Here is a 17,499-nt window from a genome sequence, read left to right as displayed (position 1 = left end):
CAAACTGCGACCCTCTAGATGTCCATGGACTACAATTCCCACGAGCCCCTGCCAGCGAATGCTGGCAGGGGATCCTCGGAATTGTAGTCCATGGACATCTGGAGGGCCACAGTTTGACTACCCCTAATTGATCAAAGTTATTATCAAAGTAGCCAGGCCAGCCCCATTTTAGAAGCTAAACAGGGTCAGTCATGGTTACTGTTCGGGTGGGAGACCACCAAGGAAGGCCAGGGTCACAGCATTGAGCCAGGCAAAAGGAAACCACTTCTGAACGTCCGTGGAAACCCCCATAGGGTTGCTGAAAATGGGCTGGGTCTTGACAGGCCTTCCTACCACTGATGAGCCCCAATTAGGTGAAAAGCGTTGGTGTGAATGTGTGTGATTGTGTGCGGGGACCAGGAAAAAAGGCCCAAGGAGTCCCGGTGTCTCAGAGCGCAGACAGGAATCGAGAAATAAGTTTGCGTGGGCTACTGATGGTGCTGCCCAAACTGGACCTAAGGCAGGGGAAATTAACTTTCATGGGGCTCCGGAACGAAACAAAGCAGGATCTTGTAAGTGGTGGGTCTTGATAGGGGTGCAGCAGAATAAAATGATGAAGGGAGTGATTGTAGCAAGCAAGGAGACAAAGTCTGCAGAGATCTGATCAGCAGAGATCTGGACCAGGAATCTGAGGAACCATTTGCCCTGACATGGGATCCTTCTTTTGTGGACAGAAGATCCTCAGGGTCGGTGGGATTTGGGCTGTCCTGGTTTTGGATTGGGTCAGGATTAAAACGTTTCAATCTCAGAGTTAATTGCTGTCAAACTTTGGGGAAAATACCTTGATTAAGCTATTGTGAGCCAAAGCTGCATGGGCAGCTTTATCCCTTTATGAGACGCCCCAAGTTTCTGATCCCGTTGGCACTTAGGCTGTAAAGGGGGGTAGGACATATTAAAACTAAGTCCAAATTAAGAGGTGTCCTGACAGATGCCCTGTTCAGGCTTGAGGCAGTCTTTTCTTTTTGGAAAGTGAGGCAACTCAATCAACATACTTAAATTATGTTGAAGTGAGCCAGGTCTGCATTGACACAAAAGTTTGGGTGAGCTGAGATACCTCCTGGGTCAGGATGGTGTGTAAATTAATGACGAACACCCCTCTTGACTAAGTAACGGGGGGAAAAAGAGGAACTGGGCATTGGTTAATGAAACAGCAGCTTCCTCAGGCTGGGCAGACACCTCTGGGGCATGCCAGAATATTCTAGGGTTGAAAAGTCTTTTGTTCTTAGTCTTATTGAGAGATCGTCCTCCTATTGAGAACTCTGAGCTGGGGGCAATTGCACTTAATTAGTTTGCAGTGTCAACACACCCTTCCCTTCCTTGGGATTTTCCAGTGTCAGGCCTGTACACAGGTGCCTTTATGAGACGCCCCAAGTTTCTGATCCCGTTGGCACTTAGGCTGTAAAGGGGGGTGGGACATATTAAAACAACTAAGTCCAAATTAAGAGGGGTCCTGACAGATGCCCGGTTCAGACTTGGGGCAGTTTTTTCTTTTTGGAAAGTTGCTTGGCTTCTAGAACAGGGTGGCCTTGAGAAACAGCTCTCATACTGGATAACAGGAAGCGAAGCCCTGAGCAGGATCTTCCCAGAACAGGAACTGTTAGGCAATTTTTAGTGCTGTCGAGGCTTAAGTTTTACATGGAAGTTTGCAGAAGTTTGGAACTGTGCAAAGGTGAAGAGGCCTAATGGCCAGCTATACCAGCAAGCGTGGTCTGGGGGAGGAGCAGGGAAGACCCGTTTTGCAAAAGGTGACCTTCAGGGAAGCTTCAAGGGCACACTGACAAGACGGTCAACCGTCAGGACTTTTGCCCCAGAGGATGTAGACCAGGGGTAGTCAAACTGTGGCCCTCCAGATGTCCATGGACTACAATTCCCACAAGCCCCTGCCAGCATCCGCTGGCAGGGGCTTGTGGGAATTGTAGTCCATGGACATCTGGAGGGGCGCAGTTTGACTACCCCTGATGTAGACTAAGCAGGCCATTGGCTGGGCCCACTAGTGGAAGCGCTGACCAGGAATTTTGCGGTGGGTCGTTGCAGCCGAAACATCTCCCTGTGCCTTTTAGAAATAAAAATTCCCTTTGCCAGTGAAGTGCTGCCGTTTCTGGGTTGTCGTTCAGCGATCTGGTCCCTGGCGGGCTGAAGCACCCGCAGGTCTTTTGGCATTATTAATCATCAACAAGAATCAATTAGCAGCTTCGCGCGTTCCCTGTACGAGAGGCGTGCAGCTGACTTTTCAGCTCAGCGACGCGCCACACTGAATTAACCGATCTCTCATGTCTCCGTAGGCAAGAAGGTTTTCTACCCGGTGGTGTTCAGCCTGTATAACCCTGCCGTTGTCTATGCTAATCAAGATGTGCCGCCCCCCGTGGAGCAGCAGCTGGTAAGTGGGCTGGAATCTAAAGGCGCTTAAGACTCTTCTTGCCCGTGTTCGGAGGACATTCAGCCCAGGGCAGCTAGGGGTGGCCAAACTCTGCCTCTCCACATGCCCATGGACTACAATTCCCATGAGCCCCGCCAGCATGCTGAAAGAAGGTAACGCAGGGAGCTTTCCTTGTTTCCTCTCACAGCTTAATCCACAGCCTTCTTGCTTAGCCTGGGGCAGACGGAGAGTGGGAGGGATCACACGCATCGCCTTAGCCTTTCCCAGGCTGGAACCAGGCGTGAAGATATTTGCATGCTTGCCAAAAAAACAAGCCGCTCTGCAGGAGGCAACCGCATGGGTGGTTCTTTTAAGAAATCCCGTCTAGTCCTTCCTTCCATGCCGGCAGTAGTCACGGTGCGTTCATTACAGACCGGAGCCTCGTTCCCCTCTGAAATCTGATGCGGGAGTAGGCTGGAGGTGCAAAGGATCCAGATAGCTGAGTTGCTTCAAAGAAAAAATCCCCCAATAAATAAAAGGCACAAAGTATTTTTATCGACCCAAGTGAAGCGTCACTAAAGACCAAGCTTTACACGCTCTCCGGAACACTTGATCAAGCAGGGGACCAAGAGTGGGAGGAAGAAGAGAAAAGGATGCTTCGTACTGGGAGGCCCTTTGTCTGTTGCTGGTAAAACACCCTACAGCAGCCTTTCTCAACGGTTTTACCATTGAGAAACTCCTGAAACATCCTTCAAGCATTGAGAAATTCCAGACATGGTGCAGTCATGCAGAATATGGTTGAGAAGCGTAGGTGTGGACATGCCCACCTGAAGCCCCTCCCCACCCCCTCCAGTGGCCATGGGGGGGATGTCGACATGACCATATATGGTCATAGGTAAAGGTAAAGGTATCCCCTGTGCAAGCACCGAGTCATGCCTGACCCTTGGGGTGACGCCCTCTAGTGCTTTCATGGCAGACTCAATACAGGGCGGCTTGCCAGTGCCTTCCCCAGTCATTACTGTTTACCCCCCAGTAAGCTGGGTACTCATTTTACCGACCTCGGAAGGATGGAAGGCTGAGTCAACTTTGAGCCGGCTGCTGGGATTGAACTCCCAGCTCATGGGCAGAGCTTCCAGACTGCATGTCTGCTGCCTTACCACTCTGCGCCACAAGAGGCTCTTTATATGGTCATAACACCTGATAAATGTTTAACAAATTTAAAATATATATGAATTAATTAACTCCCACGCTTTCAGGAAATCCTTGCAGGGCCATCAAGAAACCCCAGGGCTTCACGAGACCCTGGTTGAGAAAGCCTGCCTACAGACTTCTCTCTCTTCGGCCAGAAGGGAAAGGGTTTTTTAGATACCGTTGATAAATCCAAGCAAATAATTCCATGGGAACTCGAGCGTGGCTAAAGGCTATCAGGTGGTACAATTTGGGCTTCTGGGGAGAAATATGTAAGACAGCCATTGGACCCTCTTTTGCATGTCCAAAAAGCAACAATTCAAGAAATGCTTTTGGGTCTCGTAGAATAGCGGTCCCCAACCTTCTTGTAGTTGGGACCACCTTCGAGGGTGGGAGAGAGCCGGCGGCCCGGCCACCGCACGTAAATGTGCACGTGCAGCAACCGCGCATATGCGTTTTTGCCACTAGGTGGCGCTAACGGGCATGCACAGAGCTGCCGTGCGTGCACGTTTTCGCCAGCAGGGGGCGCAAACACGCATGCGCTGCAGCTCCGCGTGTGCGCGTTTGCGTTGCTGGCGTGCCGGCGGCTGCACCTGCCTCTTTCCCCCCCTCTCGCTGCAAGGGGGGAGGCAGGTGCTGCCGCTAGCGGCCCGATACCATGGCCTTCACGGCCCGGTACCGGGCCGCGGACCAGGAGTTGAGGACCCCTGTCCTAGAAGACTGCACATTAGAGGGGAGAGGGTGTGATGGCGTTTACTGGTGTGAAACTATCAATACTTGATGGAAATAAATTATACGGACCTTCCATCTGCATATGCTTATAATTTTAGGTGCACAAAAAGGACTCTGGCTTCTGGCGGGATTTTGGCTTTGGGATGACTTGTCAATATCGAACGGACTTCTTGACTGTCGGTAAGTTGCATCCCGCGGCAACCTCTTCCGCTTTGATCTTGTTTTTTGATCGGCGCCCTCTGTTGTTGATAGGCTTGTGTGCTTCGGCCACTTCGGCGCCCATTCACGTCCAAAGCGGCTAGCGCCGCGCTGCGGCGCTGGCCGCTTTGGGCGTGAATGGGCGCCGAAGTGGCCGAAGCACACAACCCTAGTTGTCGATCTTGTGGAGAACATGTTTGTGTTTCCTGCTCAAAGGCATGTGGTTCTTCCTGTAGGCTTAAAGCTGGAATAGATCCTTGCTTTCCGGAAGCGATTTAATCCTGGGTTTCTTAACCCGGCAGAAAAAAAATACGGGAATTATGGACCCATAGGGCTTCTTGTAATTTCAGGCTTACCGCTCAAAAAGCAATCACAGATTACTGGAACTGCTCGGCTTGTTGATACTCTTCAGCACCATCTTGTGGCTTAACCCTGATATCATTCTCCCCGTAATGGCCTGGATTATTTGTTTCTGTACCGTTTTGCCCGGCAACACATTACTCACAAGAACAGCCTGGAGGGCTCACGTTCGGCCCATACTCCAACAGCTGCAGTGGCTACCAGTTGAATACCGGATCAGGCTTAAGGTCATGGTAATTGCCTTTAAGACCACATGCAGTTTGGGTCCAACGTACTGGAGAGACCATCTCTCTTCCTATACCTCCCAAAGAGCCCTACGCTCCGCTATAGCCAACTGGCTGGTGATCCCTGGCCCCAAGGAAGCTTGGTTGGCCTCAACCAGGGCTAGGTCGTCTCTCCCAGAGGAGATCCAGGCCCTGTCCGAGCTATCACAGTTCCGTAGGGCCTGCAAAATAGAGCTCTTCCACCAGGCATCTGGTCGAGGCCAATGATAATGTCTACCAGGCCCCCATCCCCTTTCTATCCAGACAAACACACTCTATGGGATTGCAGAAGGAATACTAGGTCTGTTGAGACTGTTATCGAACACGCTGTTATGCTTGGATGATTGCTAAAATTGTTGTTAAAAATTGTTATTAAAACGGTTGACAATTGCCAAACTTACCTGTACTTGGTTACCCATCTAACTTTCTCTGTAAACCAACCTGAGTTGTAAGGGAGGACAGCATTTAAATGCAAATAAATTTTAAAAAATGAAAATATACAGCAGAGTGTTCCCTAATCTCCAGGTTCTATAATTTAGGTAAATCAGGTTAAGTCCATTATTGTTATTATATTTCCCTTTTTTGGGGAAATGAAACGCTGGCAGGGGCTCATGGGAATTGTAGTCCATGGACATCTGGAGGGCCGCAGTTTGACCACCCCTGAACTAGACCCTTATTTAGACCCAGCTGGCCCTGGCCTGCTGGATTGGGTCTGATCTCGGAAGCTAAGGAGGGTCAGCCCTGGTTAGTACTTGGATGGGAGACCACCAGGGCTGCTCCGGCAAGGCAGGCAATGGCAGACCCCCTTTGTTCGTCTCTTGCTTTGATGAGGGTCAGCAAAAGTCTGTTGTGGCTTGACAGTACTTTCCACCACCTAGCTCCCCTGATCCATGCCCCCCGCGGCCTCCAGCCTGGACCTACGGCTGCCTTTGAAGATGTCTCAAACGCTCTGTTTGGTGCCAAACGTTTGGTGCCAGGTTCTTTGGGGTCAGGCCTCTGGGACACACCACTCCAGGGCTCCCATCAGCTACGCCCAGTCCAAGTGCTGGTTGTCACCTTTAGAGTCCTTCACAGCCCACGGCCTCGATATCCTCAGAGTGGCTTTTCCTCACGTACCCCGCTGTGTGTCAGTTGTGCTCCTTAGACCAGGGGTGGCCAAACTGTGGTTCTTCCAATGGCCATGGACTGCAAGTCCCATGAGCCTGGGGCTCATGGATTCTATTGATCCTTTTCTCTCCCCCCCCCCCCCCCCCACCTAGGAGGATTTGACTTGGAAGTCAAAGGCTGGGGCGGCGAGGACGTTCACCTCTACCGGAAGTACCTGCACAGTGACCTGGTCGTGGTCCGGACCCCCATGCCGGGCCTCTTCCACCTCTGGCACGAGAAGCACTGCGCCGATGAATTGACTCCGGAGCAATACCGCATGTGCATCCAGTCGAAAGCCATGAACGAGGCGTCTCACTCCCACCTCGGGATGCTGGTCTTCAGGGAAGAGATCGAGGCCCACCTGCGCAAACAGGCCTACCGGACTAGCAGCGAAGCAGTCGGCTGACGCGGCTTGCAGCGCAATCCGGAGGACTCCGCAGTGCTGTGGGCCAGCGTCTTTCTTAAAGCCTTAATTAACTCAGTTGGGGGTTTTGTTTTTATAAAAAAAAATGCAGTGCCTCTCTCCCTTGTGACGCTGAGTTCAAGATCTCGCCTTGGCCTCTTTCAGTACATCTCACTCTAGATCAGGTGCTTGAGTGAAAGGAAGCATTTCTTACTTGTGCACTTGTGATTGGGGGGGGGGGAGAGCAGAATGTATTAACTCTTTCACCTCTGTCGTTCCCCCCCCTCGAATGTTTTTCATTTCTCCGATCTGTATGACCCGACAGAATTGCAAGCCAGCCGAAACGCTCTTCTCCACTGCCTACGGTAACTCTGTTCATTTCACTGTAATTTTTTTTTAATAGAAAAAGACCATATATGTACAAACTCCTTGGAGAAAGAATAAAGCAGGAGAAAAAACAGGTGAGGACTTCTGCACACAAACCCGGAGACATGTCATGCCTCTAGACTCCCGAAGCTCGCCTTATGAACCGTCAGGCACATGCATTAACTGAACAGACCTGTGTTTCAGTCCCTTTAAAAGAGGCTCCTGAACACTTTCAGTTATCTGGCCATGCTGTTCTTTATCGGACTGTAAATGAATTGAGCTTGTCCGCTATTCGCTTAATCCTAGCTACTAGCCGAATACCCTCTTTGTTTTGATTGCATGTTTCAGGATGTACAGATTGAGACAGAGGTGTCTCGACCACTCAAGTTTTCCCTTCCCTGCCTCGTCACGACCCTCCCGATCGCCTTTGCTCCTCAAAGGAAGTTCGGAGCGTGGCTTCAAGGTTAAAAGGGTTCGGAAGTGACGACCTTTCGATATTCGGTCGCTGTCCACTTTTTGACACTGCCCGCCTGGGTCTAGCTTTTTATGTCATTTTGCTTCCTGCAGAGGGTACAAGATTGACTCTTGTCCTCCTTGAAACGAAGAGCTGTTGGTTCAAGGCAGAGCTGCACGCTCCGGTCATTCCTGCCGGTTTCGTACGGGGCTTGCAAAGGAAACATTGCAAATAGGGTTGGGCGCTTCTGTGTCCGAAGCGGCAATTCCCACCCGAAGCAGCCAGCACTGCAGTGCTGGCTGCTTCGGGTGGGAATGGCCGCTTCGGACACAGAAGCGCCCGACCCTGATTGGAACCGTTTGGGCCCATTTTTGTTCATCGACCACAAAAAGACGCAGCTCTTTAGTTCTGAACGACTGATGGTTTGAAAAGCGTTCTGGACATTGTTCCCCTTTTAACACATAGTTTTGCCTTTCATGTAACATTGTGGAGAGCGGTGTAACGTGTCTGAAATACGGGGAGAATGGAATGCAAGTCGGCTTGCCGTGTTCTCTTTATAAATAAATGGAATACCTGTGCATTTTAACGGGTTTGACTTGAGGCTGCTTCTCTGTGGTTGGGAAGCCCAGGGGCCGGGGGTCCTGAAGTCAGCTGGGCACTGCCAACAGATTGCTTTAGTTACAGGTGGGCTCTGTGGGATGGATCCATCTCAGTGTGCTGCTTAATTGAGGCAAACCTCCTTGTTGGTAGAGGCCCTGATCGCGAATGTCTCTGTGCCTGTGTGCAGCCACCCCTCCTCTCTGTGCCGTGCCGCCGGCCACCTTGGGCGTCAGTGATTGCCAAGGGAGCCAAACCACACCGAAACGCACAACTTCTGACATGGCAAGAGGACTCTGGATCAACTTGTATCACGCTCAGCTCTGTCTGGAAGACTAGTTACAATGACCCTAGATTTCTAACCTAAACAATCCAAATGTCTCACTAATTGACTTCCAACTTAATTCTTCAACTCTTCTAAAAAGCTTGCATGCAATGCAACCTTGCCCAGGCTGTTTGCTCTGCTCTCCTGTGGGTAAAGGGTTACCCAGCAAGCTGCGTGTTCATAATATAGAGAGAAATATTCGACCCAACCAGTTTCCAGTCACTGAATGATCAATCAGAAAGTTATAATCATTTCCTTAAGCACTGCTCCAACAGCTGCAGGAGCTTCCTGCAAAAATATGGTCAATTAAAGCAGGGGTAGTCAACCTGTGGTCCTCCAGATGTCCATGGACTACAATTCTAGTCCATGGACATCTGGAGGACCACAGGTTGACTACCCCTGAATTAAAGCACCCAATCATATGGAGCCAAGAGACATGTGACCCCCCCCCCCCATTTAGTCACAGCCGACTGGGGGTTTTGCAGAAAGACATTCCAAGGTAACCACCTCTGCCATTGCCCGCCTCTCCTGTTTGAAAACTAGCCAGGACCGACCCGGCTTAGCTTCCGAGATCGGGCTAGGATGAGCCATTCAGGTCGGGGCAGGAGAACATCATGCCAGGGCCTTGGAAGCCCCAGTGCCACTCACGACTGGCTTGCACGAACCCACCGTCAAAAAGCGCCTCCAAATGCCTGATGTTCGCTTCACCAACCCGCATATCACCTTACAAGAGCTTTCAAACTGCCTCCCTGCCACCCCCCCCCCTCAAGAGGAGAGTCAGCATGGGTGGTGGTTGAGCAGCAGCCTCTCATCCGGAGGTCTGGATTGGATTCCCCACTCCTCCTCCTCCTGCACATACTGCCAAACTGGGGGCCTTGGGCTAGGCACAGTTCTCCTCTCTCTCAGTTCTCTCAAGCTTACCTCCCTCACAGGGGGTCTGTTGTGGGGAGAGGAAAGGAAGGCGACTAAGCCGCTTTGAGACCCCATTGGGTAGAGGAAATCAGGGTATAAAAACCAACTCTTATTCAGTAATATCAGGACTCTTTCAGCCTCACCTCCCTCACAGGGTGTCTGTTGTGGGGAGAGGAAAGGGAAGGCGATGTTCAGTCGCTTTGAGGCTCCTTCAGGTAGTAAAGGTAAAGGTAAACGTATCCCCTGTGCAAGCACCGAGTCATGTCTGACCCTTGGGGTGACGCCCTCTAGCGTTTTCATGGCAGACTCAATACGGGGTGGTTTGCCAGTGCCTTCCCCAGTCATGACCGTTTACCCCCCAGCAGCAAGCTGGGTACTCATTTTACCGACCTCGGAAGGATGGAAGGCTGAGTCAACCTTGAGCCGGCTGCTGGGATCGAACTCCCAACCTCATGAGCAAAGCTTTCAGGTGGCTGCCTTACCACTCTGCGCCACAAGAGGCTCATTCAGGTAGTAAAAATGGAGTACAAAACCCCAGCGCTTGTCCTCTGCTTCCTGCCCCTTAGCTGGGCCTGAAACTACCCGGCTACAGAGACTAGTGGGCATCTCAGCCAAGTTCACTGAGGGCCTTGAGGCCTGAAACTCCCTGAGGCTGCCCTGGTCTCACCTTTGTGTCCCAGCCCCACTTGGCTGCACCTTGGTGAGTCCTGCCGCCGAGTCTCGTCATTGTGGAGCAGCCCTGGCCCGCCCGGCCCAAGGGCTTTTGCAGAGACGGATGCTCTTTGGCAGCATCTGCTGCTTCTCTTACGGAATCCTGGGATTCAAGCGGAAGCGGCGTTTCCAGGGCAACAAACTGACCAACGGCTGACACCCTTCCGGGGCAAGGCCCGCCTTGCCAAGTAAGTGGACCCTCCTGGCTTTCCTCAGCTGGCCGGATCTGAGCTGGGAGATATCGGTGAGGTTCTGTCCACTACTCCCAATAAGCAGACTTCATTGAAGAAGGGGGTCGCGACCCCTAGGTTGAGAACCACTGGACTAGAGGTATTCCCCAAACAAGCCCTTATCTACTGCTCCATGTTGTTTTGTTGTTTCACTTCATTATTGTTAATCTATCAGGGGTAGTCAAACTGCGGCTCTCCAGATGTCCATGGACTACAATTCCTATGAGCCCCTGCCAGCATTCGCTGGCAGGGGCTCATGGGAATTGTAGTCCATGGACATCTGGAGGGCCACAGTTTTAACTACCCCTGTTATCTGCATTTTTCTGTTTTATGTGAACTGCCCTGAGCCTTTGGGGAGGGCGGTATATAAATAATAATAAATAAATAAATCTACCCCTCAGCCCCATCCCCTACCAGAACCAAACATTTGGGCCGCAAAGACACCTTGTTGACAAAAGACAGTCAGCACTTGGAAGTTCCCACTGGCAGAGAGAGCGTTTCCCAGGCTCAACACCGTAGGGATACAGGAAGCTGGAAGCCCCAGGTGGTTACATTCACATCTATCCTGGTCAATAATAACAAAGGATCAAAGCCAAGGTGGTACAGCTAAGGATGAAAGGCTACGAGAGTGATAAGATATACACTGAGATAGCCGGCTTCAACATGACTAATGAAAATATGGTAAAACCATAAAACAAAGCAGCCATTTCTCAAGAGGAGCTGATCTCCATTGTCAGTTGATCAGGTGTAATTCCAGAGGATCGCCAGGCCTTCACTAGGATCTATTAGGGGAACAGTCTTTCGACTAAAAATTTCCCCATACCTGTGAGCCAAAGGCCAATATATATATTGTTTAACTTCTGTCAAGAATAATAGATCTTAGTGAAGGACTTCACCAGCAAATACTAAGTTGAAAAACAACCACTGATGAAAATACCTTTGAAAACGGTATAAATCTGGAGGTGGTTGTTCTATTAAAAGAAGAGAGAAGACATTTCTATTTATTGTTAAATTGTTTAAATGTTTATTATAGCCTAGGGTAGGTTCTTTCTTCTGTTGTTATACTCATTTTGAACCATCCTCTTTTCGTGGTGTACTCTTAACTGGTGAGGTATTCCCCAAACAAGCCCTTATCTACTGCTCCATGTTGTTTTGTCGTTTCACTTCATTATTGTTAATCTATCAGGGTTAGTCAAACTGCGGCTCTCCAGATGTCCATGGACTACAATTCCCAGGAGCCCCTGCCAGCGAATGCTGGCAGGGGCTCCTGGGAATTGTAGTCCATGGACATCTGGAGGGCCGCAGTTTGACTACCCCTGACCTAGAATGTTTGGCCCACCCTCCGGTTGTGTCGGTACTGGTGTTTGCCAGTTGAAGCTCTTTAACTGCTCCATGGCCTCATTGCTCGCTTCATTTTGGGGGTGGGTGGGGAGGAAATCCATTAGAAAACCCTTGCTTTACTATCACGTATAGGGAAAACGTACACCAGAGCAGCCGTAGCCAGGTTGAAGCAACTTTGATTTTATTGACGCAAGCACATCCAGTCAAACACAGAATATCCTGCTTTATGGTACAGCTTTTATATGTAGCGATTTCAGCTCCCAAGAACGAAACACGGACATTGAAGGAATGTCTCCAACAAAGGAAAAGCGAAAATGAGACTAGGAAGCCATGTAGCAATGGCACGATTTCAAGTATATACTAGAACCGACTGACCACTGGAGGGCACGCTCATGTGAAAGCTTGTGGGTTTTTTTCTTCTTCTTAAATACGCATACACAAAAAAGTGTCCCAGAACTGCGTTTCAAATATATATATATCTCTGAAATTTAAAGCATCCTTTTTGTAAATTTTCAAATACATTAACAAAGCTGATAATACAATCCCTTTCATAGTGTTTGACAATGTTTGCTAGCTAGGACATCTCTGAAAGTGCAAAAAAACACTGTAATAATACAGTATAAATAGTCTCTTAACTCTACTCCAGGGCTGAGAAATCAGTACTTCAGCACAGGAAAATAGCAGCAGATCACAAATAATAAAAGCCACTAATTCTCTGTCTTTGTCGGGGTTTTCATTCTGTTAGGACACAGTATTTCTGCTTTCAGCTGCTATGAATTGGGTCTCAGGCATTTACTGAACTGGTTTTGCCCTGATCTTTCACTGGGTTTTATTTTATTTTAACTGGCAACAGCAGCATGTTTGGGCCAAACTGCTTTGCTTTGGGCATCTTCTGAGATTGTCACATATTGATCAGTGAACAAGAATGGGATGGATCAATTCAGTTGTTTTGGAAGTACCTTGCAAAGTATTGTCTAATAATCCTGCAAATGTCACGTTATGCTAACGGCCCGTTTGGGGCTCCTGCTGCAACTGTGGTTGAGAAGATAGCAGGGACATCATGATATAACTTTAAACAAAGAACTAAATCTAAGGCTTGGTGGGAATTCTGTGTTGTTTTCTTTGCTAGTAGCGTCACCCCCCAAAAATGAGAAGTCTAAAGCCCCATAAAGGTTCTTAGCAGTGAATTAGCCACAAAGAACAAGAGTTCTTATATGCCGCTTTTCTCTACCCGAAGGAGGCTCAAAGCGGCTTACAGTCGCCTTCCCTTTCCTCTCCCCACAACAGACACCCTGTGGGGTGGGTGAGGCTGAGAGAGCCCTGATATCCCTGCTCAGTTAGAACAGTTTTATCAGTGCCATGGCGAGCCCAAGGTCACCCAGCTGGCTGCATGTGGGAGAGAGAATCGAACCCAGCATGCCAGATTAGAAGTCCACACTCCTAACCAGTACACCAAACTGGCTCTCAAGAACAACTAGAAAGAAGTTCAGATTGGATGGCTTCATTCATTTTAGGCTATGCTCCTAATTGTAGCCAGAGAGGGAATGTGGTCCAGTGGTCAAGCAGCTGCTTCATGTGCAGACGGTCCCAGGTTCAATATCTGGCATATCCAGCTAAAAGGACCATTGTGAAAGTCCTCTGCCTGAGACCTTGGAGAGAGGCTGGCAGTCAAGAGAAGACAGTACTGACTTGGCTGGACCACAGGCCTGATTCAGTATAAGGTGGCTTCACATGCCTTTTGTAGGGATTGTTCCATTTTCCTCTCTGACACTTGACAGAATCTATTTAAAGCTGACTTCATCTAATGCCAGGTCTACAAAATATGTATTGTTCTTAACAGACAGCTCTGCTATTGTGGGCTGGTTCACCTGTGCATCAACTGATGTGAGCACCTCAAATACATTACTTTTTAACACATTATAATTCAGACTCTCAGCCACTTCTTATGGTCTTTCCTGCTTTCTCTTTTTCCTCATTTGTGTGCTCCTGTTGCCTTGGGGTTTTTTTCCCAGTTCTACAAGTGTTGCACCCTCTAGTGGTCAATTTGATATTTCATGCGTTTATGTTCAGCATATATCCCTGCAGACATAAAACACTGTAATATCCAGTTGACCACTAGAGGGAGCAAAGTACATACAAAATATCCCCCCTCCCAAAACAACACAAAATACAAAATATCCCCCCCTCCCGAAGCAACACAAGTGAGGAAAATGAGAATGTGGGAAAACCCTTAAAACACCAACAATTAAAATTTGCAGCAATTAGAAAACACTTTCCAGAGCACCAGGGGAAATTAACATGGAAGGCTCTAAATACCCGTCAGCTCAGAACTGTGTAATCAGACTAGAAGTATCAGGAAATTCCTTCCACCCAAGCTGTTTAGTGACAAGGTCCAAAAATTCAACAAGGGACAACGAAGGATGAATTAATTTTGATATTATGAAAGCAATTCGTACTGGTGATGGGGGAAAGTTTTGTTTTCTGTTACTGTTTCCTCTTGTCAAGTGGTCATAAATTGATCACTCTGTTGGTAGTTAATTTGCTCACCAATGAGCTTTTCCCAAATGTGTTACCCCTTTTTCCATGACGGCACTGCCTGACCTCAGCTGGCCACAGAAACTTCGTTCTAAAATGCTGCCTTTAAACATGAGTGGGTTCTTTGATACTTCCTCTCCTTCAACTAACTGATTTATTTAAACTATTTTTGGTGCTGCTAATCCACTGGAGGTGGGTCCCCAAGACTGCTGCCCAAAACTATCCAGAAGCTAGTCTGTAAAAGACGAATGCACCATTTCCCATTTGGACCAGTCTGCGAGGATTGTAGGCTCTCCCACCCCCCTCAACGTCAAAAATCCCTGATAAACAAAATGCAAATGTAAACTCAATGTGTTCTCAGAAACGGTAAAAGTGGGGATGGGGCCGAAAAGAGAGATTTAGCAATTTCCCCAATTGACCTTGCCAACCCTTGTAACAAAAATAAAAGTTGCTGCACCGTTATTACGTAGACAGGCATCCTCTCGATTGTGTGCTGTTCTCTTCCAGTTTATTTACAAAGATGTCGCTGGGTTTCTTTTCTTCCTTTTTTTAAAAAGACATCCATATTTTTATTTTGCTTGCTTCCGACCAGCATTGTAGAAGAAGGTACGCTAAATAATTTCAGTACCTTGTAAGGCACTATTCTCTGATGTACGAGGGAAGCAGCTTTCCCAGCTGCTGTGGTTTTAAGGCCAGGCTGAAGGAGATGGGTGTCCCGAGGCTGAAGTGTTTCCTTGCAGCCCAGGGACAGCAGAGATTGTTGCCAAAATTGCTTGAATGAAGCTCGGACTGGATTGGTCACCCACAGCCTAAAGAGGTACAAGGTTGCCTTTCTGAAGGCTCCCCGTGATTCAGATGTCATGGAGGGAGGGGTTGGACTAGTTTTCTCGTAGTGTGGTTTTTCTATCTAAACATGCAAATCACTACACACCACTCTAAGGCATGTGTACCACTCGATTCTAGAGCCAGGTATCTATGGGTTGTCATTCAGGAGGGGGCATGGAGATCTCCTGGAATTACAACTGATTGCCAGACAGCATAAATTGGTTCCCCAGGAGAAAATGGCTGCTTTGGAGGGTGGAGTCTGTGGCATTGTACCCCATTGAGGTTCCGCCCCTTCCTAGGCCCCATCCTCCAAATCTCCAGGAATTTTCTTGCAGGGAGTTGGCAACTCTATTAGGACACAGAGTACTGGTGAACTCTCCTGAATGAGGCTAGGTCGCCTCCAAACAAAAAGAACTGAAATGAATGATAGCTGCAGCAACTAAGTATCGATTGCAAAAGAGCGGCGGGATTAACTCCCTTGCAGGTTGGAAACACTCATAGCAGTAAAAACTTACTAACGCATTATAGCATGAGGGGTTTTTGGGTCCGCAGAAACTTCATCAGTGGCAGCAAGAAAACAACTGGCGGAGTCCTTGAGATCTGGGGTTGGGAACTGCCCACTCCTCATTTTGTGGGGGACGAGGGAGCAGGAGAAGCCGAATCTCAGGGGGCCCAAATCGGGTGTCCCCGTTTGATAAGGACTCTGTGCTTATAGCTTACATAGCACAGCTGTTCTTGTTGCTATGGGGTGTGTGTGTGTGTGTCTGATCTTGTACCTCTTTTGGCTGGTGGGAACCTTGCTGATTCTGAGCTCATCACCCTCCACTTATCTTCCGGGGCTGAACCAAGGCAGGGTGGAGCGCTTGAGCTTGTAAGTGCGTTGAGTCCATTGGAGAGGGTGCGTGTATTCGGTGGAAGGAGTCAAACATCAAAAATAAAGATCTGGATGCTCTTCAAATAAGACATCGCCACAGATACTGCCCCTCCCCCCACAATCCATTTCATCTCTGAGAATAGGGCCCGGCCCTGAATTTTTTTTAAATAGTTTTTTTAAAAAACACACACAAATCCTTCATGTTTAAGTGCCTTCAAGTCGATGCGAAATATCGAGCACGGATTTCCTTTTTGTAAGTCGAAAGGTGTTTATGTACAAAAGGGACCTCAGCCAGTGAGGTCTTCCTCTTCTCAAACAGAGTCATTCGGGATTTAAAAACAATGTTCATAGGGTGTGCTTCAGGATCCAGAGCAAAAGTCCAAAGCTTCAGGCTCGGTTGAGCAGAGTTGTTCTAAAGAGGGAACAGGAAAGATCAAATCAGTGCCTACAATAAACTTAAAGGTAAAGGTAAAGGTATCCCCTGTGCAAGCACCGAGTCATGTCTGACCCTTGGGGTGACGCCCTCTAGCGTTTTCATGACAGACTCAATACGGGGTGGTTTGCCAGTGCCTTCCCCAGTCATGACCGTTTACGCCCCAGCAAGCTGGGTGCTCATTTTACCAACCTCGGAAGGATGGAAGGCTGAGTCAACCTTGAGCCGGCTGCTGGGATCGAACTCCCAACCTCATGGGCAAAGCTTTCAGGCGGCTGCCTTACCACTCTGCGCCACAAGAAGCTCCACCCCCTTAATTCAAAGAAGGCAGTGACATGAAGATAACCTGGCCTGGTCACAAAAATATTTGGGGCTTGTTCCCTGATGTGGCTTAGTGTGCATCCGGGCTGTGTTTTGTGTCTGTCTTCCAAATTCATCTTGCCTAGCCATTCCTGCCCAGCTCATGAAGTTCCTTGTGTTCTCTGCTCCACTGAGGTTGTTGTTTTAAAGTTATATTTAAGTTATAGTCCTTCGGTCAGGAATCCTCACCAAATTTTGAGTCCAATGGGACCTTTTAAGACCAACAAAGTTTATTATTATTATTATTATTATTATTATTATTATTATTATTATTATGACACACCAGTTAAGAAGAGCATTTCTAGTAGCTCACTTAAACATCTTTCCCTCAAATGTCACCCGAGGTAGATTTTTGAAGATCCCTCCTCAAGAGAGATACTGTTTACATCAGGGGTAGTCAAACTGCGGCCCTCCAGATGTCCGTGGACTACAATTCCCATGAGCCCCTGCCAGCATTCGCTGGCAGGGGCTCCTGGGAATTGTAGTCCACGGACATCTGGAGGGCCGCAGTTTTGACTACCCCTGGTTTACATGGATGTAGTGTCCCTGACACGTTGTACCATATACTTCTGGTGTGTCCTAAGTTTGAAGTATTCGCCCGTTAGCTAATTATCTGAAGAAATTGAAATTCAGCTGTGTTAACGAGAAACACTGGATTAAAGTGATACTAAATGTGAGAGACTCAGCAACTATTATAAAAGTAGCAAAGTTTTTACTGGCAATTTTAAATGCAAATCTTTTATGATAGATTTTACATCTGAAACTGTTTGAAATTTTCATTTTATGCTTTGCAATTTTATGCCAATAAAGGTACTCTGAATCTGAATATTATTATTATTATTACTATTATT

At 48.3% G+C, this 17,499-nt stretch overlaps 2 protein-coding genes across 4 annotated transcripts in view; one reads left to right on the top strand and one right to left on the bottom strand.

The window, feature by feature from the left end:
- The window catches only part of CSGALNACT2 (chondroitin sulfate N-acetylgalactosaminyltransferase 2), a 44,980-nt gene extending 36,889 nt beyond the window's left edge, over window positions 1-8,091 (top strand). Inside the window, exons 6-8 of the mRNA XM_077350865.1 lie at window positions 2,322-2,416; window positions 4,414-4,495; window positions 6,396-8,091. Of these exons, the coding sequence (XP_077206980.1) occupies window positions 2,322-2,416; window positions 4,414-4,495; window positions 6,396-6,688 (470 nt within the window). The 3' untranslated portion in view covers window positions 6,689-8,091. The remainder of the gene's footprint in view (window positions 1-2,321; window positions 2,417-4,413; window positions 4,496-6,395) is intronic.
- Window positions 8,092-11,780: 3,689 nt separating this feature from the next.
- The window catches only part of RASGEF1A (RasGEF domain family member 1A), a 308,494-nt gene continuing 302,775 nt past the window's right edge, over window positions 11,781-17,499 (bottom strand). For all 3 annotated transcript variants that reach the window (XM_077350860.1, XM_077350861.1, XM_077350862.1), the window contains one exon: window positions 11,781-16,267. In XM_077350860.1, coding sequence (XP_077206975.1) covers window positions 16,243-16,267 — 25 coding nt within the window. In that variant the 3' untranslated portion in view covers window positions 11,781-16,242. The remainder of the gene's footprint in view (window positions 16,268-17,499) is intronic.

The sequence above is a fragment of the Paroedura picta genome, chromosome 8 (genome assembly GCF_049243985.1).
Source record: "Paroedura picta isolate Pp20150507F chromosome 8, Ppicta_v3.0, whole genome shotgun sequence".
Classification (NCBI taxonomy): Eukaryota; Metazoa; Chordata; class Lepidosauria; order Squamata; family Gekkonidae; genus Paroedura; species Paroedura picta.
The sequence above is the reverse complement of the archived record's forward strand: the minus strand, read 5'-3'. Positions and strand labels throughout refer to the sequence as shown.